Source organism: Ambystoma mexicanum, chromosome 2q (genome assembly GCF_040938575.1).
Source record: "Ambystoma mexicanum isolate Mex_15411 chromosome 2q, UKY_AmexF1_1, whole genome shotgun sequence".
In the NCBI taxonomy this organism is placed as follows: Eukaryota; Metazoa; Chordata; class Amphibia; order Caudata; family Ambystomatidae; genus Ambystoma; species Ambystoma mexicanum.
In genome coordinates, this window is record NC_090924.1 from 304,986,000 (window position 1) to 305,012,866 (window position 26,867).

Here is a 26,867-nt window from a genome sequence, read left to right on the forward strand (position 1 = left end):
CTCCAGGAGTTTGCCCAGGAAAGGAGCGATCGAGATTGGGTCGTAATTTGAAGGAATGGAGGGGTCAGCAGAGGGTTTCTTGAGCAGAGGGTGTACAAAGGAGTGCTTGAGAGCAGTTTGGAAAACTCCAGAGTTAAAGAAGAGGTTGCAAAGGTCAACCAAGACTGGTGCGACAGAGTTAATGCTGCCCTTGATGCTTTTAGAAGGGCAAGGGTCCACTAGCTTGGATGAGGCCTTCTTAGACCGGACTTGTCTGGCGACCTCATCAGGTGTGATCGGAGAGAGAGAGGAAAATGGAAGTGGAGGTGGGGCCAAGGGAGGCACAGGTGCTGGTGTGTGAAGTGGTGTTGGGGGTCGGGGGTCGGGAGCAGAGGAGGTCTTGGGCTTTTTGTGGTGAAGTGTGCTGCCAGGGCCGAGCATAGGTCCTGGGTGGGAGTGACAGAGGAGGAGGCTGCTGCAGGAATGGCCAGTTCCTTGCAGAGTTTGAAAAGTTCAGCCGTGTTGTTTGATGCCCCAGAGATGCAGGCTTGAATAAAGACTCTTTTCTTGGAGCGGATGCAGAGTCTATATTGCCTTTGAAGGAAGCTGCAGGCCAGTTTGTAAGATGGTCCACCCGACGCATTCCATTTCCGCTCAGCTGCTCTACACTTGCATTTAAGGGCAGCCAGGTCTGAGTCGTATCAAGAATTGCCTTTTTTTTGGAAGGCTTCAGTCAGACCCTCATGACAGAGGCAAGGATATCAAGAGTGTTGGAGATAGATTAAGGATAGTGAGGGCTGTGTCAGGGTGGGAGTCAGCCGCTGGAGTGAGAGGAGGAGAGTAGGTGGAGGCAAAGGTGGCCACTGTCACTTTTTTCATAGGTCTGGTGACCTTGAAGCCGAGTGGTTGTCCCAGGTGAGTTGCTGCCAAAGGAGAGGAGAGCTTTAGGAAAGTTGATAGAAGAGTGTGGTTGGTCCAAGAGAGAGAGATAGTGAGAGGGACAGAGTGGGAGGTCAGTGGAGATGAGAGCATCCAACATGTGGCCGGCAGAGTGAGTAGAGTCAGAGGGAGTCACATAGGTTGCGGATGGATGTTAAGGTCACCCATTAGGAGGAGTTGAGAGGAGGAGGAGAGTAGAGAGGAGGCTAGGTCGGCCCATTCCGGGCCGGGAAGATAAGAACATGTCAGGATTCATACATTATTTACAGCAGCAAATATGGTTAATAAGGTGCAATTGCTTTTAGGCAGTCTACATGTGTAGCTTTTGTGCACATTATATGCATACTTCAGTGCAGATTTCCTGCAGCAGCATACACAATCTATAAAATGCAAATGCAGTTAAAAGCCCACCACAAGCATCACATTTCCATAATTGGTAACAGTCATATACATAAAAATTCAAAAGAATAATAAATTGCTAAAAAAAGGGGGTGGGGGAACCTGCTATTGATCTATGCCCAACCTTAATAAAACACAATGAATTTTAAAGTGCTGGTGCAATTGCTGAAAATTCTAGATAAGCAGTATCAAATACCCTTCAGAATTTCTCCTCAGCTATTAAGTGGACAGACATCTGTGCAAAAGGAAACGCATTGAAGTACTATATTGGGAAAACCTTTTCATCAACAAAATTCCATATAAAATCTTTCCCTTCATATGTAGCATCATAAAATACAAATTGTTTAATTTAAGAAAACATACATCTGAGTCAATATTCAGCCCAAATGGTTTCAGAGAATTGAATTTACATATTAACATGTATCCCAATTGCTGTTGCTTCAATTCTCTGCTACCCTTCCTGTCATGCTCTGAAATATGAGCTAAACCCAAAAATGTCATATCTTGGACATTATCACTATGTTTGCCCATAAAGTGTGGTGTTAAAGGGTAGCTAAAATCTGCATTTTTTATTGATCTATTATGTTGCAGTATAGGTAGTTCTAACGGGTCAATAGTTGACCCAATTTATCTCAAACCACAACTACATATAATGACATTGCCGGCGCATTGGATACAATTATCGCACGAGCGAAATATTCTTCCGATATGTTGGGCAATCAGAACCCTTAGATATAAAGAGACAAAATCAACATTATTCACAAATACTTGGCGGAAATTATTTAACACATTGTTAGGCAAGATTCTGTGCAGTACTCTTTGGGTGCACTGCAGAAACCTTGATCTCCTGGCAATAGGCACCCAACCTTTGGTATAAGTCTGAACTACACAGGTTGGTAGTGTGGCTGACCAGCCAGGCTGATCTCAAGAGGGGTCAATGTGAGCAGTGGAGTAGTTGCACAGAGATTCACAGTGACAAGTATTCAAATAAACTCTTACACTAAAGGTTTCTCCTTAAAACTATTATTAATTTATTTAACAATCAGTTAAATAAGACTTCTTCAGAAGGGAAGAATACATATAAAACTTCAAAATAAACTTCAAATCACACTCCGTTTCTCTAAATCAAATGATGCCCATTGGGGACGGCACACAGACACTTCCTACTCCCTCAGGTGACTTAAATAGCTAGGACACTGAACATTGATTTATCACTGGTACATTTAGAGATTTAGAGCAATACTGAGTTTGGTGCAACGGTTAGGTAAGGGAAAAAAACAAAGGTTACAAACTAATTCATAAACAGGTAAGTACTTTTTGAACCTTCCAATGCAAAGTAAATTAACCCTTTCCTGTGGGAAAGGTAAAGACACAAAGTCAGAGGTAAGAAGAGTCTCTCAGGGAGCCAGGACAGCCAATGTTAGTTGAGCAAATTCTAGGGGAGATGAAGATCTTCTTTGCAGGCAAGTAAAGGTCTTGCACAATGTTTTTAGAAAAGTGTGTAGAAATAAGATCACTTGAAGGGCCACTAGCTGGGAGGCTTGTGAGGGGCAAAGATGCAAGCAACTCTGCAAGGTTAACCAAAAGGCTACACCACATGAGATAAGTTCTTAGACTTTAAAGTACCTTTGGTTAGAAGAAATGGTTCCAGCTGACTTCTGCTCCTGTGTGCCTCTGTCGATCCTGTTGTTCCTGTGCCACAGTCGTGGGGACAAGAGGGAGGACTTCTGGGGACTCCTGGAACACAATGGGAATGTCAGCAGCAGCAAAGGTCAAACTTCAATTCAGCTGCACTTTGCGGATTCTGCTCCACGCGTCGCAGCAAATAGCACCACCAGGGACTCTCGGATACCACTCTAAACCTTTCTCACATCTGGGGTCAGCACTTTGTTGAGGTAACTCAGACTTGGTCAGTCCTGCTTCAAGGGAGTCTGGAGGATCTTCCGGAGGCTCGGGTCCGAACTTAAAAGCGATGCACTCAGTATGGTGTTCCTCTCCCTGCCACTTCGGTTCCAGCAGCAGCAGCTTTGAAAGTACAGCCAGCTCTGAGAGGATGTCCAAACAAGTTCACTTTGGAGTCGATTGGTCCCACCAACCCAAGGGGAGAAGTTGTCCTTGCAGGGCTTCTCTAGTCGAAACGAATTCGGAGCTTCAGCGCAGCAGCAGGGCTTCACCGGGCAAACCAACGATCCAGGAGCTGCAGGAGGCATCTCTTCCAAGTTCTTTTTCGGATTCATTCATCCGGTGGTCGACTGCCTTCCAAGCCAAAAAGCCTCGCCTTTTATGCAGGTTTCTCCCATTCAATCCAGCCAAGCTGTCAATCACAAAGCAGGTGGCTGTCCTTGCCGCACAGCCAGCCGGCCAATCCCCTCGTGAATCCTACCAAAGACAAAACGAAAAAGACAACACCAACAAAGGGACCAAACATGGTTTGGCGCGCAGGGTAAATCTCAAAAAGGACATTTCCAGCAAGAAATGGTGAAAAAAGAAGACCGGATAAATTTGACAAAATGAGCACCCATGGGTGCCTTACTAAAGCTGCGTACGCACCATGCAGTCAAAACACACAATGGTAGTAAAGAGTTAACCACTGTCATCAGCCCTTAATTGTAGAAAGGGTAACATAAAAATGTTACATGAGAAACTAGACAAAGGTATACTAAGTAACCCCTAGAGCACCCTATTGTAAGATGGTGTGTGCTGGGTCTAGAAAGTTACAAATGTGAGTAAAGTCAATTTCACTTCACTGCTCTTGGAAACAGTAGTTATCCAAGAAAAGGTATTTAAACCTTTGGAAAATCTAAAAGACTTCCCTGTGCCACTGCACTGAAGGTGCAGTGTGACAACGTAAGGATGATGCCTATGGAGTTTGTCAGACTCCAAAAGTCACAAGAAACAAAGAGTCGAAATCACAAAAAATACATGAGAGTGGAAAAAGCTCTCACTCTCTCCAGCTAAGAAATTAAAAAATCCTAAAGTCCAGAAAAAGTGCTGGGGTCTCTAAGGTACAAGGGAATTAGCACATTTCTGAGAATTCTCCCTAGCACACATTTATGAATTACAGTATTGTACTTCACTCCAAGATAGCTGCACTGTTAGTGCGTTATACTTGATGGCAGTCACATGACCATAGTAGGAGGGGAGTGATGAGGTTAATTGTATATATTTTGGGAAGCGATTGAAAATGACTATTTTATCACAGCCTGAAAAAGCTCTTGTAATGAGCGGAACACGTAATGTTTTTTACCATAGTGGGTGAGTGATTACATTTTGTCTGGTTCACCATGATTGTGCATGTTTGCCAATCTTTTAAGGCTTGTTAGTTCCCTTCTACGCGTGCCCCGGCCCTTTAGTTTCTCTGTGTAGTGTGAAATAGCATACATTACTCACCATAATCATATACCTGAGCTGCTTAGATTCACATGCTATGCATAGGCCGATATCTAGTGGTAGTCTGAGTATCACATGATTTGTTTCCGAAACACGAAAAGTGGCGTTGACTGGGCCTGTTAGTAATACTATCCCTAGTGTGACGTCTACTGTACCCCTGGTCCTTCACACGTCGAGGTCCCTCAGATTGTTTTGTTTCTGACATGAGGTTGCATGAAGTGTAGCTTGAGTACAGATGTAATAAATCAGAAAAATAGTGCTATATCAAGAACATCCATGCACCTTGGACTACAGGAGGGGAGGAAGGGTGGGTGCATGTGAAACTAAGCAGATACAAGCATCAGAAATATGATTACGGTGAGTAATGTATGCCTTCTGAGGCTTGTGGATCTGCTTAGATCACATGCTATGCATAGTGGAAAAGGAGGTGGGTTGTGAGAAGGTACAGTCGTAAATAGATGTTTTAGCACTGCATGTCCCACCTGAGAATCTTCTTTAGAACGTATGTCAATGCAGTACTGCTGAGTAAAAGTATGCATGGAACTCCAAGTAGTTCTTTGCAAATAGCGTCTATGGTGATGTTTGCAATAAATGCTAAAGTAGCTCCTGTACCTCTAGTAGAGTGAGCTCTTGGTGTGCAAGGTAGCATCTTCGTTGATGGTGAATAGCAAAGCTGTATGCACTTGACAATATATCTGGAGATGGTGTTTTCTGATATGAGATTACCTTCCCTACCAGGTTCTATGGAAACAAAAAGCTTTCATTAGACTTTTTGTTTATGTAGTATAAAACCGCCCTCCTTACATCTAATGTATGGAGGCTTCTTTCAGCCGAGTTAGATGGATTTTGGAAAAAAATAGCTAGTACAATCGATTGGTCCGCATGGCATTTGGATATGCATTTTGGTGAAACCCTAGGATGTTTTAAGGACCACCTTGTCCTTGTGGATTACGAAGAACGAGTCTTGTACAGATGATGCCTGTATCTCACTAACCTGTCTTATCGAGGTGACCTCTACCAGAAAGGCGGTTTTGTAGGTTAGGTGTTTTAGGCTGGCTTTGTGCATAGGATCAAAAGGCTGGCCCATGAACCTTGAGAGCACAACATTAATGTCCCAACCTAGTGGAGGGTTAGAAATGGGAGGATATAGTCTCTTTACTCCCTCCATGAAAGCTTTGTAGCAGGAATTTTGCACCAAGCCGCTTTGTTGTGCGAAGTGGTGTACACGGACAGGGCCGCTCGGTGTACCTAGATGGAGTTAAATACCAAGCCAGAGTCTAGTAGATATAGCATGTAGTGTAGAATGTTGGATGGTGAACATTCAATTGGATTTAAGGATTGTGGTCAGCACCATACCACAAACCTTTTCCACTTGTTGAACTTGAAGTGTCTGGTGTTGGGTTTCCGTGCCTCCTCTAGGAGATCTATACACCTTTGAGGAATGTTTAAGTGCCCATACTCTATGACTTCAGGAGCCAGGCTGCCAAGTTCATAGACTGAGGATGTGGATGGAGTGCTGTCCCCTCGTGCTGGGACAGCATGTTGGAGGGGCATGGAAGTTTGATTGGTTTGCACATCGCCAGTTTGAGGAGGTGTGGAAACCATGGTTGTCTTGCTCCTTGTGCAATATCCTGCTGGGGAGTGGTGTTGGGAGGAAGGTGTGTGTGTGTGTGTGTGGGCAGGGGTTGATGGGGGGTGTAAGCAAATTTCCCTGAGCAGGTCATCCACAGGGCGTTCCCCTTGGACTCTGGTTGGGGAAACCTGGATGCGAAGTCTGGGCATTGTGTGTTTTGGCTTGTGGTGAACAAGTCTACATGAGGATAACCCCACAGGGAGAAGATTTTATCTAGAATGTCTGTTGATTTGCCACGCTTGCTCTTCGGGTAGAGGATTTCTACTCATAGTGTCTGCTAGAGCATCGAGTTACCCTGGAACGTGTTGAGAGACTAGAAACATGTTCCGCTTGAGTGCCCACTTCCAAATTGTTTGGGATAGCCTGGATAGACTTGGAGAGCGTGTGCCTCCCTGCTGGTTTAGGTAAAACATAGCAGTGGTGCCGTCTGTATGAACTTGCACTGTCTGACTTACTAGCTGCTGCTGAAAAGCTTGCAGAGCCTTGAGAACTGCCAGAAGTTCTAGGTTGATGTGGTTTTGGGCTGTGGTGTGCGTCTACTAGTGGTGAGCTGTGTGATGAAGGTAATGAGTTCCCCATCCGGAAGATGAGGCATCTGTAGTTAATATTGCTTGAACTGATGGACTGCAAAAGGGATTTCCTTTTAACAAGTTGTCCTTGGACCACAAGCGAAGAGCTTGTACAAGGGTTAGTGACACAACCACTAGATGGTCCCACTGACTGCTTGCCTGAGACCATTGTTTTGCTAATCACTCCTGCATAGGGCTCACACACAGTCACTCATGTGGAATCAGGTGAATGCACAATGCCATTATCTAAAGCAGGTGCATTGCCTTGCGTAGATATCTGCAACAGCATATTTGTACCCTGTCCTTTGAAGGGAAGACCAACTGCTCCCTTGTATTTAAGATTGCGCCCAGGAATTGTTTTGTTTGACTGGGAACGAGGCTTGATTTTTCCTCGTTGATAGAGAACCACAATTGGAACAGAAGGTTGATTGTTCTTTGGATGTTGCGTTTGCAGATCTGAGGAGACTCCCCTGTCAGCCAGTCGTCCAAATCAGGATACACTGGGATTGACTCTCTGCTTAGATGTGCTGCTACCACTGATAGTACTTTGGTAAACACCCTTGGAGCTGAGGCTATGCCAAAGGGGAGCACCTTGAATTGGCAGTGTAGTCCAGCAATTTGGAAGTGCAGATATTTTTCTGTGTGCTGGGAACACTGAAATATGAAAGTTTGCATCTTTCATATCCAAGGTTGCCCTGAAATCCCCCTGTTTTAAGAGGGGAATCACCTCCTGCAGAGTAGTCATGCAAAACCTTTGTGGCTTGACATCAGTGTTCGTTTGGTGCAGGTCTAGTACAGGGTGCATTGTTAGGCATTTCTTTGGCACAAGAAGTACGTTGAATAAACACCCTTTTTTACCTGTTTTGCCGGGACGATGTATGGTGTCCTTTTCCAGCGGTGTTTTGACTTCCTCTAGTAAAATGCTCTTATCCTCCCCTGTCATTCGTCTGTGTTTTGGCGAATGGTTAGAAGGTTTTTCCCGAAGTTCTATATAATAACCGCCTGCTACAGTTGACAACACCCACTTGTCTGAAGTGATCCCCTCCCATGCGTGGGTGAATTGCGAGATACAACCTCCTACTGGAGTAGCATGGGAGGGTACCTGGAACGGGTCGTCATTGTTTGGGTAGAGCCTCTGGTAGGGGAGACTTTACATCTGCTTCTGGACCTTCTGTAGGCTCTTTGTAAGCTGGAGGACTGTCCCTGAGAGGTGACCAATGAAGGTGACTGGCCACCCTGGCGGTAGCTGGAGGATTGCTGTAGGCCCTGCCCACGAAAGACTCTTCCAGTCAGTATTAAAGGCCTCTCCTTTTACAAAGGGTTTATTGGAGAATTGCCTGAGAGATTTGAGGGTGTTATTCTTCCTTGACACTCTTAAGGACATCCCCGACTGCCTTTCCGAACAGGGTGTTCGACTCGATGCGCACGTTTAATAACGTGGTCTGCATCTCCAACTTAAACCCTGACTGTCTTAGCCAGGCATGGCGCTTTATTAACGTCCCCTCAGCTATGATGCGGCCCGCATTGTCCGCAGCATCTAGGTTGTTTTTCAAGATGCAATTGGCCACCTGTTTTCCCTCATATACCATCTTAAGGAGTTGTGACCTGAGGCGCTCTGGGAGGGCGTCCATCTGTTGTTGCAGCTCATCCCATTTATGACAGTTGTAGCTTGTCAGAAGGGTGGTATTGTTGGCTATCCTTGCCTGGTAGACAGCCGAGGATGCCACCTTTCTGCCAAAGGTGTATATTTTCTTGCTCTCCTTGTCAGGCGGGGCTTCTGCAGAGGCTAGAGGTGTGCCCGCTCTTGTCCTTGTTGTGGTGACAACCAAAGAATCAGGTTTAAGCTGACCCCTGATGTACAGTGGGTCGGTAGTTGCCGGCCTAAACATCTTTTCGATGCATGGGTTGACGGCCCTGGTAAGATTGGGTGTGAGGAGGGAAGGCTGTATGCACCTTTATACTGCCTGCAGAAGAGGGATAAACTACACAGCAGATTTTTTATCAACAAGGATATCCTCCACAAAATCCTGATCGACTTGTGCCTCCTGGGTGTCATGGGTGGCCCTAAGGAGTATCTCATTATATTGGAGCTGATTATCAATAGGTGAATCTGCCACCGGCTGGTCCAGGTTATCTGGGGATTGGATTATGCAAATATCCTCATCATAGTATTGATCCTAGTCATGCACTTCCTCCTGGTCATACTGGAAACTAGGGTCCTGATCCCCCTGAAGGGTCTACAATGTAATGTCTTGACAGGGGGTCGAGTGGCTGAGGGGTAGCACAGGCTTGGCTGGGGGTGCTGGCATGAAAGATGTCTAAGCGAGGCACCTTAGCAAGGGGTTGGTCTCTGGCTGCTTCTGTATTTTGTGCTGATTCTTGTGGGTTCCCAAACTTATCAGGGTGTGTGTGCATAAAATCAACAAATGAGGAAATCCTCCTCATGACCTTATCAAAACTCTTTGGAGTCCACTCAGTCAATTTTGGAAAGGCTGAGAGGGTATAAGTGTCCTGCAAGGGTGTTGGCTTGCCCAATCTTTTTTTGTCTCGGAGGGTGAAAAAACATGACTTATTTTTCGGATGTTAAATCACAAGGTCCAGGGAGTCAGAGTACCGCTTTAGCGACTCCAGTGCAGCCTGTAATCCAAACGGGGTCAAATCCAACAGGATAATATCATCTTCCTATCCCATCTGTTGGAGGGGAAATACGCCCAGCTTGGGGGGGGCGGGGGGTCGTTGACGTAGTATTAGACAAGGCATCACTCATATCACAAGATATATATTAAACAGAAGGGGAGCCAGTTCACACCCCTGCTTCAAGCCATGGGTTGTAGGGATCCATGCTGTAGTACTACGCAATTGATCCAGTCTAACTTTGACCCGAGTGCCAGAATAGAGATGGATGAATATGGCTAGAAGGCATGCAGGGATATTCCAGGCAGAAAGTTTGGCCCAAAGCTTGTTCTTGTAGACCATGCACCTACGAATAGACCAAGCCTGTTGGATTAAAGTCTGGAGGGCAAGGCAGTTAGTCGTAGTGCTCAAGCCCTTTTAAAATCTTGTTTGGTTGAGGGTAATAAACTTGACTGCCTCCGCACAGGACCACAATTCCTCAAGAAGCATCCCGGCAAATATTTTGGATGAGACAGCATCGCCAGGAGTCGATCATTATCCGGATTGATGCGTTCCCCCTTCTTCCAGATGGGAACGATCATACTATCACACCACGACGATGGGAGAGTCTGTGCTACACCAATCCAGCGAAAAAGACAGTCCAGTGTAAGTGTCCAGCCAAATGCATCAATTTTAATTATCACGCTACAGATGCCGTCAGTTTCTGGGGTGCACAAGAGCTTGCTGCATTAATGATCTCAAGGATATCATTAGAGATATGGGTATACGGCCATCTACCCAATGGAACACCATGGGCAGGTGGACCTACATCCCCCGGTCCCAGGGTACTCACAATGTGCTCTGTCCAGGCTATCATCGGGACACCATGCTGCACGCAAGGGGGGTGAAAGCCGTCAACCATCCTCCAAAATTCATGAGAATCGTTTGCGGAGGCTAAGTGCACCAAAATCCGCCAACGGGCGCACTCAGTGGAATAACAATGTTGCATTAACCACTTGCGGAAAAAGCACTTGCTTTATTTAGCAGATGGGCACGTACCAAAAGGTGCCAAGTGCATTTCAGAAATGAGGCACAGTTCAAGTCGCAGGACTCTCCTCTTGGCCACCAAAATCCTGTCATAAGAATGGCGGTGGGACGACAATGAAGTGATGGAACTCTGGGGTTTATGGTTTCTCCTATCAAAGATAGCAGAGACCGAAGCAACAATCATCTCTCCATAGTCCTTGATCACTGAAGCGGGATCGGCCCTACGATAGTTCACAGCGTTCCCCCAATGCCCAACAAATAGATCAAGAGCAGTTTTAAAAGGTATACATAAACCTCATCCATTCTCTTCTCATTCCAAGAGACGCAGTTGAGTGTTGAGATGACCCGTAGTACACTAGAAGTCTTCCGAGGGGTGAGGTGCGTTGTCAAATTAAGGGACAGCACAAGGGGCACATGGTCACTTTCTAGTCGAGGGCAAATACTCATGTCCATGATCAAAGAATAGTCAGTTAACATAAATCCATAGTCCAAAATACTACTGGATTTAGGACCAAAACAAGTACATTTTGGAGGGGAATCTGATGGAAAAGCACAGTCGATCAAGGAGAACCGGAAAGAGTATAACAGATGCCCACTCCAAGCAAGATAATATGTTGTCCGCTGCTAAGGAGGTTAATGGGCCACCCTCAGTGTCTGCCAAGGGCATAGAAGACGGGATCTGTGAACTAAAGTCCCCACAAACAATGCAAGAAGAGTAGGGCAGATTACCAATTAGTGTCTCAATCTCAGCCACAAAAGAGGCATGAGGCAATCTGTATGGAGGATCATAAAAGTAAATAAGGGCAACCTGTCTACTTTGTGTTCCAATGGTGAAGGAAATCACTGCCATTAGGACAAAACAGTTCATAGCGTCTAAGAGCAGACCTCCTCTAGGACGCCCAAGAGGGCCCTGAATGGCCATTTTATGTATAAATTGCCACCCATCAACAGTGAGAGGATCAACCAACCAAGCGTCCTGGAGAGCAACTAAGGAATACTCATCCAGAGTGTCCATAAGGCCACCCTCTTACAGTAAATGTGAGTGACCATGGGTGTTCCAGTTTATGAACTGGACTAAAGGCACATAGGCCCCCTACGTGCAACCAAGCTAAGGACAAGAGGGGGAGAGAGGGCAGGGGCAGTGAAGGATCCCCCACTTTTTGACAGCTTTAGGGTCTGTTGCGGGCATGCATGTTTAGTACGGCGAGTATTGTTATGCTGATGACACACAAGTCCTCATACCCCTAACAGGTGACTATGAGGCCGACAGGGAAACTCCTACGCCACAATTCAAATGTGGATGACGGAAAACTGGTTATGCCTTAACAGTGAAAAAAACGAACTTCAACTTATTGGCTCACCAGGAACCCTAAAGAAACTCGATGTAGAGTACAGATCGTTCTCAATTGATAACACCTCCATCCCCGTCTCACAGGCGGTAAAAACCTTGGGGGTCTACTTGGACTCTAACCTTTCAATGGTCAGACAGGTTAACGCCATAGCGTCTGCTGCGGCCTACCATTCTAAACTGCTGACTGCTGCTAGACCATTCCTGACAGAACTGCCTCACCATAGCCAGAGCAATAATCGGGTCTCGGCTTGACTACTGCAACGCCCTCCTGCCAGGCACTTCTGCAAAAAACATCTGAAAACTGTCCAAAATAATGCACTTAGGGCGGCCACCGATATATCCAAAAGGGACCACATCTTAGCAATCAGGAAACTGGTCCACTGGCTCCCCATCAAGGAATGCATAATTTTCAAAACCCTCGCCCTAACCCACAAATATCTCCATAACACTGCCCCTGTTCCCTCTCAGAGCGTATTGCCAAACCCTCCACAGACAGACCTACAAGAACCGCTTACACAAACCGTATCCTCATTCCTAAGACCCTCAGGACCTGCGCTGGAGGTTCCAGCTTCCCAGTCAATGCCACAACCAACTGGAACTCCCTCCCACCGCAGTTGCAAAGCATTGACTCACACACAGCCTTTAGAAAGCTGGAAAAACACTATTATTTGTATAAACCAGACTCGGCTAGCTCTGTGCCTTGAACACTGTAAGCTACCTGTCCCATTCTCTGTAACCAGCTATGCTAATTATTATTAATGAAAACACAATCTTCTATGTGCGCGCATTACTGGACCATGTTAGGCTTTCGCTCTTTGTAACCATGAGCAAAGCCTCCAACCTGTAACTAATACACCCTCCTGCAACATCGTCTCAATGCCCTCAGGCTCTAGTGCGCTTTACAAATGCAAAAACAAATAAAATAGTTGGCAGGGATGTCAATAGGCACTGCAATGGCTTCCGAGCCCTCAAGCCAACTGTACTAAGAGAGAATGTGCGGACCAGTTTAACGGCACTACGATCCCGCCCTCAAGCCTTGTTCAGCTACCTCCTCCAAGGCGGCAATCAAGGCCACCCAATCCACAACAATGGCCGGTGAGGGTAATGCCATGTGTTTAAGCAGGCGTGGAAGGAAGGGCCAGTGTGCTTTATGCTTCAGCGTTAACAGTAGCAAGAAGGGGGGGGGGGAGATCTTGAGGGGAATGGAAAAAATGAGCCCTGAATGCAGGTCAAGTAGCTCAAGGAGCCAGTGTGGTAGCCCCCAATCCCAACCAACACAGGCCCCCAACCACAATCACCAAACAGCCAAACGGTGTCCCCACTTTCCAACTCACTTCACACTCACGCGCGCATTCGCACGGAAAGCAATTGCTTATGAGAGCAGCAGGTGGTCTAGTCGAGCACCGAGCTCCCAGGCAGACAAGGCAATCAATACCAGAGAGATGAGCCGCTCCAGAAGAAAACAGAAAAAGTAAGCGAGAAAAGGCAAAGTCCACTGCCAAACCGTGTCCTCACTTTCCGACTCACTTCACACTTGCGCCAAGTAATGCTTATCAAATTCATTTTGTCTCAAAAAATTTAAAACACAAATCGTTAGTGCAATTTTGTGCCCACTGGCTACCCCATCCCAAAAGCTTTCTGTATTTAGCCAGTCATCATTAGGAACGAAACGTGTAAACATTTTCTGTCCCATTTTGTGCAAAGCCAGACAATCGATTACAGGTTGTCTCAATTATTGTATTTCACTTGTACTTTGATAAAGATTACAGGAGCCCTGAATCTCCCTATTTTTATTTCTCACGGATTGGATCTCCAATCTAGGAAGAATGTTCGATCTAAACAGGATAAATAGATCTCTCCAATACATATTAGAAAATGTATACAAATAGCTTGGTAGTTGCCCCAATGGTTTGTCTAATTTAGAAAAGCTTTGGTATAGCTGATAAGATCGCATCTTGGCTATTGTGCAGAACCAGCCCCATTCTAAAAAAAGACTTTTTGAGACATTAGTAACAAAATCGTTGTTTGTGCATCGGATACTACCAAAAATGGCCTTGGCATAAGATCTAAAGCCGATTAAAATAGGGGATTTGTTAGCCACATTGCATTTAGATCATCAGTAAATAACAAGACTTTCCATCTCTACCAGCCACCCAGTGAAATAGTGCCCAATTCAAACCTAAGGTATGATATAGTAATGCTTAATGGCAAGTTTCATGCTTTTTTCCAAATGTATTTTTATGTATTTTTATTTGAGAATTTGTACCGCGCATATCCGTGAGAGGAACCGGGCAAAAATGTTGCTTCTAGGCGCAGATGGTAAGTCAACAATGAAATTAACCGACACACATGCTACTGTGTTTTAGATAAAAAGATGGCTTTTCAATTTTTTCCTAAACTCCATCAGTGTGTTAGCTTCACGAAGTTCATATGGCATTCCACACTCTAGGCCCTGCATGGGAGAAGTGTCCGTCAACACATGTAACAGAATTTGAATGGGGGACCACCAAATGTTTTTGCTTAGTTGAGCGCAAGCAGCGTTCAGGTTGATAAACCTGATATTTTTGACACAAGGTATCTCGGGGCTGTCCCTTGGATACATCTGAAAATCAAACAGAGTATCAAACAGCACACTTTGTTGTGCTGGCAACCAGTGGAGATCTCTCTGATGTTGCAAAATAAGCGAGCGTCGCAGCAGGGGAAAAAAAATCAATCTTACGGCTGAGTTCTGTGCAACATATAACAGCTGAAAATGTTTCATTGGGATGCCCATGAGCACTGAGTTACAGTAGTCGAGCCTTGAATTTACCAAGGCACCAACCACCATGGGACGATCTTTCGGCAAGATCAATGGTAATAATGGTTTTAGCAATCTCAGTTGATAATATACAAAAGTGCATCATTAATCTGTTGATTACAACTGAGATCTGACGGCCAGGTATAACCTTTTCACTTTTGAGGCAAATGATGTTGAAGCCTCAAAAAGCTCAGGACAAGGCACCTGGGACATCGTTGTGGCCAATTTCGTTTTAGAACCAAACAAGATGATCTCAAATGTGCCCCTCTAGGTAATCCCATTCGAAATGCGTCAACTGGTGGTCCCCTTTCACACCGTAAAGTAGTGCCAGGAAAACCTCCAATTTATAAAATTCAACTAATGGGACAATTGTGAACCTTCAATATTTTGTGCGGTTTTTCCTCATCTGGAATTGTGCTGCCTTTGCCTTGAGGTGAATCATAATCACAGCTTTATTTGGCGTTGCCCCAAAATGTAATATTTCACTGTTTGTACTAGGTTAAGCTTACAGTCTTTGATAAACCAAGAAATACTGTTATGGGGGGGTACCATTTTAACTGTTTACTGTCTGACTAACATTTATAATAAGATCATTTATCGCTGCATAATCTGCCATGACTTGTTTAAGTCTCTGGAGGGGTATGGATGTGAGATCGGCCAAAATAAGGAAATAAGGACATCTGCATATGTGAGCTATACTACAAGCAGGTCATAAATCTTTGGTTTGGCTAGAGATACATTTTGTAAATAGTCGAGTAGGTTCCAAAGATAAAGATTAAAAAGACTTGGCACAAGTATATAGCCTTGGCGTAAACCCTGAAATGTGGGGATTTTCTCTGTAAGGGTTCCACTGCCATTCAACCTGACCTGGAGCACTGTGTTCTCATGTAAATGTCCGATTACCGGCAATAAATCTGGAGGAATACCCCATTGATACAGTTTACGCCAAAGGGTCAAACTATTTACTGTTTTGAATGCTTGTGTTCGATAAAGCATTGCAATATACATTGCTGGGGCCTCCTTGTGGCAAGCGCCCTTCCTTAGGCAAAATCACTCAAAGTTGTATCCATCCCTTTACGAAAGCCTATTTGGTTTTTATGAAGGCGTCCTGCCTTAGTTGCCCACATTTCTAACTCTTAACACTTGGGATGGAAAAAATGTGCGATCTGCATCAAGAAGGGAGCTAGGTCTGTAATTTGCAGGGTTCGTCCTATCACCCTTCTTGAAAATTGGGACAGCAATAGAGACTCTCTATGAGGGTGGAGTACTCCAATATTTAATAGGTTTCAATACAATAGAAACATTTTGGGCCACAAACCAACGTCACTTTTTAGAATTAAATTACTAATGCCATTTGGGTCTAGGTGCCCTGGATACACATGCTTTCCTGATGCAGCACTCTATGACCATGCTATTCAAGGAAAGACTCCAAGACACACTCTACCCTATTTGGGCGAAATCAAAAGAAAGGCATTTATCTAAATTCAAGAAATTAGTTTTCCAACAATCTTCATCCACTGGGCTACTTTGCAATTCTATTTGGGTGACGATTTAGTTGATTAATAAAGTCCCAAAAAATGCAGTGTATTTTTTGTGGTGACTTCACGCAGCATTTGTTCACCATCTTTTCAATTTAATAAAAATGTGTGCGACTTTACCAAATTCTTATATTGTTGTTTAACATTCCGTGTTTAAGTTATTACTTCATTTACCCAATTTCCCTCTTTCCTTATATTCCTTAACTTACGACTTAATGCTCGTTTTTTAAAAATTGTATCCGAGTCAAAACAATGATTCTGATTCAACCTTTTGAAAACCTCGACTTTGACCCATAGGTTCAGCATTCCATAGAAAGATAGTTTATAGTCCGACTTTTCTTCAAATGATGAGGTCCACAAGAATTTATCAAGATGAATATTTAAACTCTTTATGTTTCTAAATGACTTAGCTATCCTATTGCCTTGCTGGGAACCACCAGGTCTTTGCGCAACAAAGAATGTTTTAATGATATGATTATGTGAAAAGGCTGCAGCCAATGTAGTGTGATCGCTAAGATCGCTGTCGATAATATTTAACGTCACATAATTCAAGATAAGATGTCGATAATACTAAATCTATTGTTGAGAACATCAAACCACTTTTTCAAGTGCTATGATTTACTGAGTTATCCTGGATGTTTCCATGGGTAATTGTCAAATTCCATGCTTCAAAAAACTTTTTCCATATTATACCATGTTTGAATCGCAGGGGTTTTTGATCGTCACTACGCTTGTACAATCAGAGTTGATGTTAAACAAAACTACTTGCTCACCAGCTCTCAGGAAATGGAGCGTAAACGGAGGGACTGAACTCCAAACACCAGCAAGCACGCAAACCTTCAGTTGCCCATCATACGCATATCAAAGGATTACTCCTATGACAAAATCGCTATCCCATATGGCCAAACTCTGTCAAGTGCAACTTCTTATAACTTACACTCAAACCAGGGCTTTTGTTATGCTCACCTGGTCTCTGCAGGGACGTTAGGGCATGGTTGGAGCCCTCCCTGGATTCGGCTCCCCAGGATCGATTCTCACCCCCAATTGCTGCCCAGTACAATGTTCTGGATGCGGACACTGCCCCTGCAGGAACACGAGAGGTAATAAAGAGGTGGAGGTATTGCGACTCTCTTTGGATCGTTCATGCCAAAATGAGGTAAGCGTTTACCCATATGGGCTCACCTGATATTTAGTTGGGGCGAGCTCTCTGTCCTGCTTCTCATCAGCAGGGGCGCTTCCTGATGGCCCAGTTGCTTCACTGGTCCGTTGATGTGGTGGCCCAGAACGGCTGTGACCGAACCACTTTGAAGGTAAGAGTTTTCGTGTTGATTATTGTTCATATGAGTATTAATTCCATGTCACATGATTTTAGTTTGTTCTCTTATAATGTCTCTTTCTCTCCTACATGTGACGGCGACCCAGCGGACCCGTTGCAGGACATCGAAGTGTTCCCATAAAAGTTGGAATCTTAAGGTAAGCGCGAGATGCAATGGCGCGCAACCTTAAATAATGTTCCTTGTTAGACCAATCGTAAACAGTTGAACTGCGCCACACCAAAAAGTTCAAGAAGTACAGTTGTACTGTATTTTAATTCATGTACTAGACAGCCTGACACGTGTTTCGAGCGCAGCTTTTCCTCTCTCCCCAGCTTTTGACGTCACGGCGACAGCGCTGGAACTCTGTGGCCTTTTTTTGCCCACCTTTCCTTGTTAAATAATGTTCCCATCAGGTTTCTAACCTTATTTCTTCTTTTCTCCTGCAGGGATGATCTGGCGGCGTCCTGAGAAGTGTTGAGGAGCGCAGACATGACGGTGGGTGAAAGAAGTCTGTGACCGCGATGAAGCTGACCGGTGAGTTGGAGCTTGAGTCGAGAGCCAGGTAAGTGCGCTCTAGCCGGTCAAGGATGGAGTCACTGCGAGCAGGTAAGAGGCGCTTCAGCAATGATTCGGCTGGTTCTGATGGAGAAAAAACGGGTAAGTGCGCCTCCGCAATGGTTTTGCTAACTCTGCAGGCAAGATGCTTCTCTGCGATGGTTTTGCTGTTTCTGCAGGTAAGATGCTTCTCCGCAATGGTTTTACTGGACAACAGGTAAGTGGCTTCTCCAAGATGGGTCGTAGGAGAACAGGCAGGATGCTTCTCCGAGATGATTGCACAGGAACATGGGTAAGGTGCTTCTCAGGCGGCGGTGAGCGTTACGCTTCTTGGGCAGAATAACACGAAGCCTAGGCCTGCGGGCGGCACAGGCTTAAATAGCCTGGTCTACGCCACGCCCCCTTGCTCTGCTAGATGGTTCCACCCTGCCACTCCCAAATGTTTCTGCACGTGCAGCTTCTTGTATTCCTAAGGCCACTCCCGGCCCAGATGCGAGTGGCTGACGGAGATGAAATGGAATAGCACGTGCCCAGGGGGAAAAGGTGTGCAGAACACACTTTATGAGCCTGGCGCCAAAGGCACCAGGACTGGGTCCAGCTGGACCCTTTAGGGGATGAAGGCTGAGGTTCCAGTCCAGTGGCCATAACAGCTTTGGACTCCTGGCATTGAACCTTTAAGCTGGGGCACATCTGGAAGGTTTTGAATAATTCTCGTAATTTCAAAAAGGTTGAAAGATACACTGGAAGCAAGCTTGTTCCACAGTTGAGCAGCTTGGACTGCAAGTCTAAGGGTGCCTAGTCATTGTCATTGTTTTTTGAAGCTGGAATGGAATTCACCATCTAGCAGATGCATGGAGGGAGTAGTTCTAATCACGTAGCTTGTGGACAATTGAGTGCTTTAAATGTCACCCTTTTTGGCAATGGCAGCCAATGTAATAAGACCAAATCAGGGGCAATGAAGTGGAGGACAGCGGCTTTAGTGAGCTGCTTTTTTACAGTATTATGATGGTAATGAAGTTTATTGAAGACATATTTAGGCAGCCCCACATATGTATTATTCGCCGAGTACATACCCAACTAATACCAAGTTTGTCTAAATATGGTGTGGAATTTTTAGTAAGGAAAAAAAAAAACATTGAATGATCTCAGATGAGAGATGAACATTTTTTTTTAGAACACTGCTGTTCTGGGGGAACAACGAGACAAATAGTATCAGCGTGCAATACATTCATGACAGCCTACCCACTTCAGGAACATTTGATTGAGTTGGAAGAGTAGGACGTTGGTTGCCAGGTAATGGTCATAGACAAATCCTTCATAGTCTTGGGGCATAGGCAAAGGCGGCTTGTTTTCTGGTTGTTTCCATTTTGCTGCAGCGGATTTCAAGTCTGCACGCGTCCTGCCTTCTGATGGTGTGCTGTCCGCTGGAGATGCTGAGCTTCTCTGCAAGGTGTCTGGGTTGCTTGAGAGAGATTGCCTTATAGATGATGCAACAAGACTTGAAGGTGATTTGTGCTTCAGTGGAGCCAGTGAAGGTCGATGAGGGCCGGGTTGATGTGGATGTATCTGCGTAGACCATTGATGAGGCATGGTACCGCGTGTATGGCACTTCTCAAGGGCACAAGGGAGGACAGGAGGCCTTTGAGGATGTAGGGTGTCCGTGTGTGTGGTAATCTACTGTGTCGAAAGCAGCAGAGAGGTTGAGTAGAACCAGGAGGCCAGGGTAGCCGTCGTCAAGGTTGAGTGCGCTGTCGACCACTATATGGTTGCCATCTCCATGCTGCATCTGGGTCTGAAACCTGATTTGTAGGTCTCCTGCCACGATGTGCCTCTCCCTATGTCTCTCTATTCTCCTCCCTTCTTTCGGCTAAATCGCTTCCCCGAGATCGCCTTGTAATCCATGCAAATAAAAATGCTTACATTAAAGGTCCTCTTTACATCAGGTAGTAATGATATTAGAGCTCCTTCCTGTAGCACTGCTCTGCTATGACTCACGCGAAGACAGGGTAGGGCCTGAGCAGGCAAAGTCCACCCAAAATCTGTGAATGCCCACTCAACAGCAGTGTGGGCATTTACAGATGTTAATGTCATTGCAGTGGGCCCAACTACATTAGCTAGAGGCCCCACGTGCTAGACAATCCTGGCTACACCTCTGCTGTGACTACTTATCCCAAGAGATCAATGGAACTGTGCGGGTAGAAACGGGGGCGCAGGTGAGGGGGGTGGTTTAGGCTCCCATTTGTCCTTTGTTTACTCATTTATTTGTTGGTAGTAGACAAATTAATTTTGCTAGGGAGTATTTGCCTGTTTTAGGGAGTAAAACTTGCCAGTATGCAGCCCATCTGTAGGGCTGACTGTTTTGTTCCCAGAGATTGTCCTAAAAGCACCAATCCATCTTGGTGGACTGTGAAAATAAGATGTGTCTGGGGTTTTCGAATTTGTTTTCCTGAGATACGGTGACAGAGGGTATGGCCCTCCCTGCGGCTGGTTTGTGATATCCAATGAATGAATCAATCATACAGGTATCCATGTTGCTCCTGAATGACTTTGGTGTTTTTTGATGGGGCTATCCATCCACAAGGTAAGGTTATCCATGATAAGGGTTCTTTCCTCGCTGGTCTGTAAGGTTGGCCATCAGGCTCAGCCATTCTTTTATAAAGTCTGTATTGGAAATGGCGGTCACAGACTACCACCATAGTTATAGAAGGATTGGAGCCGGTAATGGGTGTGCTCTCCAGGCCATTCAAAGGTTTTAGTGGGAATGAGGGTAGTTGTCAAGTAGGAATGGCTGATCAATGCCATTCTCCCGCATTCCCTATTTTACCAGTTCCTTTGAAAACTAAATGTTATAGTCTGGGGGAAGGAGTGTGTCTAGAATTGTTGCATATGTATCTGTAAACCATGTTTCAGTTACCCCCATCCCATCTCGGTAAAGTTACTCCAGAACATCTTGGATTCCCGGCATAGTTTTTAACAGCAGATCTGGCATTGAGACCTATGCTCAAATATGGTTTTGATTTTCTCATTTTATTGGGCCAACAAGATCTACACTGGGGGTGTGGGGAGGGGCTCTAAGGGAGACTGGTTTGTTATCTTTGGCCTGCATTTCAAGCCAGTGTTCATCTCAGTATGTTGTTGGGTAGGGTCGATAAGGCAGAGAGGAACAGTAGTTTTCAAAGCAGCATTTAAGGATAGTGGCATATCGTCATTAAAGACGTAATGGTTTGGGCATTTCTCTAAGAAGGCGAAGTATCCAGTATAGCTAGGGTTTGATTTTCTTTTTGCACCCGTAAGGACCAGTGGTGTGCGATGCATCTTGCACCCTCCAGTTTACATCTGTGCAGGTCTGCGTGAGTCGCCCTCAGGCAGGAATGGGGATATCTACATGCATGGTAAAGGGCTCATACCAGTTGGGTAATGTAGCCGTCAAAGGGAAACAAACCTTTGGGGTTTGCGTCGACTATCATGGTTCTGGTCATTGGTCAAGAATTAAAAGCTACTTTAGTTGGTGGGTTGTTTGCCTGACAACACGCTGCAGTGACGGGGATGACGTTTTGAACATTCTTTGATCGACAGTTGAAATGTCTCGTTATCTCTGATGTAGTATTCGGACAGCTTGACTCTCCACTCTCCAACTCCCACCATTATATGTGCCGCCCCAACCCATGAATGGGGTGATTTAGGGGCATCTACCGATCCTCCCATTCTTGCAGATCCAATAATACATTATTCAAGACGTATTTGAAGTCACCTTTGTAACAAGCTCCTGTTGTAAACCTGCTGGACTCAGTGCTACAATATTGATACACTTCTCTTACATCTCTGAGATACCTGCTTTAGAGGTGCTGAGATTTTTGGGGTATCTGGGCTGAGATTACAAACTCAAATGAAAGGAAGGTACGGGTGTCAGTCTTAAAAAAAAAAATAACTGGCAGAGATTGGAGGACTGGTTAGCCGACTTACAGGTTTAATCCAGTTATGAGAAGTTTATGCTCATGAAACAAAATCGGGAGGACTTTTACTTGGAAACGTTGGGCGCCCTTTAAATAATTATATGGCTATTCATATGGCTAAGGGGAGGGCCTCTGTGTTTGGTTGTGAGTGGGACCTTGTTAGATACTTGTTCAGTTGGTTGTGTGTGTTGTCATGATTATGACATTTTTTATTTAGGGACGTTTGTTGGCGATAATGCTGCGTTATGCTGTTGAGGTGTAGAGCTTGTTAAGAGAAACTATTATCACGGTTGCTAGCATGACTTTTGGATTGCTCAATGTATTTTGTTCCTATGAATGAGTTGTGTTTTATGTTAAAACGTATAAATAAAGAAATATAAAAAATCGCCTACCTGTAAAGTGTTGATACACGATCGGATATCGTTGTCTGTTTTTTCGCAAAGCGCCATGAGAGCACCGGTGTCAGCTTTCATTCCCTGATTTAAGGACACCTGCAGAAACAGATCGTTAAAATTAGAAAAGACATTTGGCAATTTCACTGAATTTTACTATTTATGAGCGATTAAAACAAAAAGATAAATGCACACAGTTTTGACATATCACAGACAGCAAAGGAAATAGTCACAAGTGCAAAAGTGACAACAAGTGGCCTAAATGTAGTTTAGCAATTGATGGAGTCCGAGACTTGGATAGCCATGGTGGTGACTAGACTATAGCTTAAGAAAGCAAATGTACATTTCTGTAGCATTTTTTATGAACTGGCCCCTCTGCAGAATTATTCCTTAAAGGCAAATTCAAAATGACTGAATATTAGATGCAAAAATCCATACAACGTTGGTAGAAAATTATTTCGCTGAAATGTGCATGGATTTTAAACTGACCAACAACAAACACAGAAAGTGGTTCTTCAATGTAAAGATTACCTCATCATGGGCAGTGGCCCTTAAATGCAGCAGTAACGCTATCACGCTGCATTTAAGGGTCCGCCCAATTCCGAGTTGTGCGGAAAGCTGAATTTGTACCTCCAGCAACATCCAATTTTCTGGCCGTTTTTGGCGCCATTACCGCCGGCAATGATTGTGCCAAAAAACCCCATTGGGTCCTATGGAATCTTAGAAATTCTTTTCACTACTCATGATCCGGCGCAAATTGCGCCAGACAGAGTAGCGGCAATGCTATTTGCGTTGGTGGTACCCCGGCGGAATTACCGCCGGGATACCTCCAAGGTCGTGATGAGACCCAACATATGTGCCTACAAGAGGAAATGAACCTGTTCGCATTTTTTTTCCGAGAGGGTTTTCCTTTCTCAGCAAAACCCCCTCCTCCCATTATTTATGAATATTCCCATATTTACTAGTGATGTCTCAGTGCAGTGCTTCGCTTGTTCTTCCATCTTACACTGGTCCACGTCTTAACCATATTTTTCTTTCGATTACGCGCACATCCACCTTTAGAACATGCAGTGCACCTCTAAACTCTCAGGGAAGGCACCCTTTACAGTAACGTGCAATGCCCACAAGCACTCGGAGCCGGACTGAAGCATGAGCAGTCTGTGCGGTGGCAAAGAGCCCCCGAAGCAGGGGTGTCCCCCAGACATCTGACCCATATGCACTTCGATCCGAATGCAGAGGCGATCACTTTCAAAAGCATCTTTCGGCAGGCTCCGGATGACAACAAACATTGCATTAATAAGGTGAAACTGCATCACAGACTCCCCCTGCTGTTATCTCCTAAAGCGTCACAGGCCTGTGCTGTCACATCTCTGAATCCATCAGAGCCCCCCTGCTAGCAAAACTCCCTTCATTTAGGAAGAAACAATGCTTGGGCAGGAAACCATAATCTCCAGGGCTCGCGATCGCCCACCTACCCACCCTTCGCTCATGCAGTTAAGCACCAACCATTAGCCCCTTCAGTCACCGGCTGTCCGTCCTCAACATTCAATTCTGAATCACTGGGAATCAAAATCATTAGCACTTCATTCACTAAAAATACCAGCGAAATGCAGTTTCTACCTTCATAAAGCCGCTGTTTGCCGGGAATAATTAGCCACTTGGTCAGTATCTCTTGAGCTCTGCTGTGTCGGAGGTCGCTGAACTTGTGCCCATCCCAATTCTGACCTTCTGGCATTGCTGCCTACCCAAGTCATTTGACGAGCTAGCTGACCTGTTGATTTATTTGCTGCCCAGCCTTCCTCCCAATGCGTGCCTTCTGTGTCCTGCTCTGCCCTATGCTAGTTAACCATTCATCACACTGTCTTACTTTAGCCCCCAAGGTAAGTGTCCTACCATCCACTAACCTGAGTAGCTTTATGATATTAAATGTACTATATATTCAGACCCCACTGCTTATAGCTAAAAATACCAAAAATCTGCATTAAAAAAAAAAAACCTGGACAAAATCGACATCGACTTTTCCTAAAATAAATAACGTTACAATAGGACGGGGAAAATGAGAACGAGGGAATGGTGGGCCCACAGGGGGAATGGTGGTGGTGTGCACAAGTGGGAGCAGTGGGTCATGTGGGAAGCAGTGGAAAAGAAAGCAGAGAGGAAGCAGAGGGTTAAAGAGGGGCCACAGAGAAAGCGGTGGGCCAGAGTAGTTGTCGTGGACAAGAAGGTAGAGGGTTAGCGGTGGGACACGTGGTGATTGGGAGGGCAGGAAAGCAGAGAGGGGGCAGTGGGCCAGAGGAGTATTGATGTGGAAGAAAGAGGGGGGAGCAGTAGGCCAGCGTGGGACTTGTGGAAAAGAAAGTAGAGGGGGAGTGGTGGACCAGAAAGCACAGGGGGAGTGGTGGGCTGGAAAAAGGGTGTAAGCTGCAGAAGGAGCTACGAAGAATTAAGTACTGCAGATTGCAGGAGGAACTACAGAACGTAAGGTGTTAGATGGCAGCAAACTTGGGAGTGTGGCAGAGACTAGGGCCTGATAGTTGTGACTTGGCAGTGTGACAGAGCAAGTGAGTATGCACATGACTAGCAGAATGAGAGGTTTGGGAGTGCAAATTGTCATGAGGAATTGTTTAGTGGGAGGGGTGTTGGCGAGTGGGGGCACTTGGGGTAATAATTATAAGTTACTCACCGTAGTGACTAACGTACTCCTAGTCCATAGTCCCCTTTCCTCCATACGGCATGGGGCTTCCCTTGCAAGGGACGGGAGACAGAACCTTTTTCCCCAGAAACAATCTTCTTCCGCTTTAAATTTAGAGGTGCGTGGGGGTGCGGCCCTGGGAGCATGCGCTCCCCTGACTCTGCCCACCAGCGCCACTCCTCAGTACCTTTTGACGCATTGACAATATTACCATTGCCTAATGACACCAGTTTTATTAAGGGGGAGGACGGTGGGACGTATGGAGGAAAGGGGACTATGGACTAGGAGTACATTAGTCACTACGGTGAGTAACTTATAATTACTTCTACGTCCTGTCCCCTTTTCTCCATACTGCATGGGCGATTACAACTGAATGTAGGCCCAGGGTGGAGAGCTGAACATCCTAAGAAAACAAGTCCCTTAACACTGCCTGCCCAAATGCTGCGTCCTACTTGGGGATGGTATCCAAACAGTAGTGCTTGCAGAAGGCCGAAGGCGTAGCCCACGTTGCCACCCTGCAGATCACCTGCCACGGAACATGTGTCTGGAAAGCCACGGCTGTAGCCTTGGCTCTGATAGCGTGGGCATGCATATTTGCCAGGAGTGGTTTGTGCTGACCCTCATAGGCCTCTTTGATGGCCGCCACCATCCATCTTGCTACGGAGGCTTTGGAAGCTTGATAGCCTGGCCTTGACCCACCGAAGGTGACAAAGAGAGCTTCCTATTTGCTGAAGCTTTTAGTCCTGCCCAGGTAGAATTTTAGAGCACGCCTGACCTCTAGACAGTGCAGAACCCTCTGAGCATCGTACGCGAAGAAGGTGGATAACACTATCTCCTCATTCAGGTGGAAAGAGAACACCTTTGGTAAGAAAGCCGGTTGAGTTCTTAGCATCACCTTATACTTATGGAAAGTGGTAGAAGGCTCTGAAGCCATCAGTGCCTGGATTTCACTGACCCTGCGTGCAGATATAAGTCCCACCAGTAGAGCTGTTTTAAAGTGACTAGCTTGATTTCTGCTGACGCCATAGGCTCGAATGGTTTATGAGCAAGGGCGCCCAAGACCAGGTTAAGATCCCACACCGGGTGTGGCTTCTTGATAGGCGGGTAGAGCCTGGTGAGGCACGCCAGATATCTTTTGACCACCGGATTAGAGGAAGAAAATACCCCCTCCTCCGAGTTCCGGTAGGCATGTGTCCACCTGTACCCGTGAGCGTGCGAGGTGTGCAGAGAAGGATAGGACATCGTCCAGGTCAGTGGATCGACCTCCTTTGACGAAGCCCAGTGGCAATACGTAGTCCACTTGCTTTTGTACTGGATCCTGGTAGCATTGCTCCTAGCGCCCTGTATAATGTCTAGGTTAGCCTGAGACAGATGTAGATGCCTTAGTGTGACCTGTTCAGGAACCATGCTGCAAGGACTAGTTTCTGGGGGGTGGGATGGATGACCGTGCCTCCCTGTTGTGAGAGTAGGTGAGCTGGACCCAAACCATGGCCTTGTGGGCCACCACGGAACTATCAGGATGACCCGGAGGTGCCAGGCCTTCCTGATCTTGCAGATTACCCTGTGGACCAGGTTGATGGGAGGGAAGGCATACACATTCATGTTGTCCCATTGTATCTGCATCGCGTCACCCAGAGAGCCCCCAGCCCTGTCCTTGCCAGGACACAAACTGGGGGCACCTCCTGTTGGACCAGCTGGCAAAGA

The 26,867-nt window shown here is 45.7% G+C and overlaps 1 protein-coding gene across 2 annotated transcripts in view; it reads right to left on the bottom strand.

Annotated features, from left to right (window-relative positions):
• Positions 1-26,867, bottom strand: part of CHTF18 (chromosome transmission fidelity factor 18) — a 1,093,968-nt gene that overhangs the window by 811,762 nt on the left and 255,339 nt on the right. For both annotated transcript variants that reach the window (XM_069647269.1, XM_069647267.1), the window contains exon 13: positions 22,472-22,570. In XM_069647269.1, the coding sequence (XP_069503370.1) occupies positions 22,472-22,570 (99 nt within the window). The remainder of the gene's footprint in view (positions 1-22,471; positions 22,571-26,867) is intronic.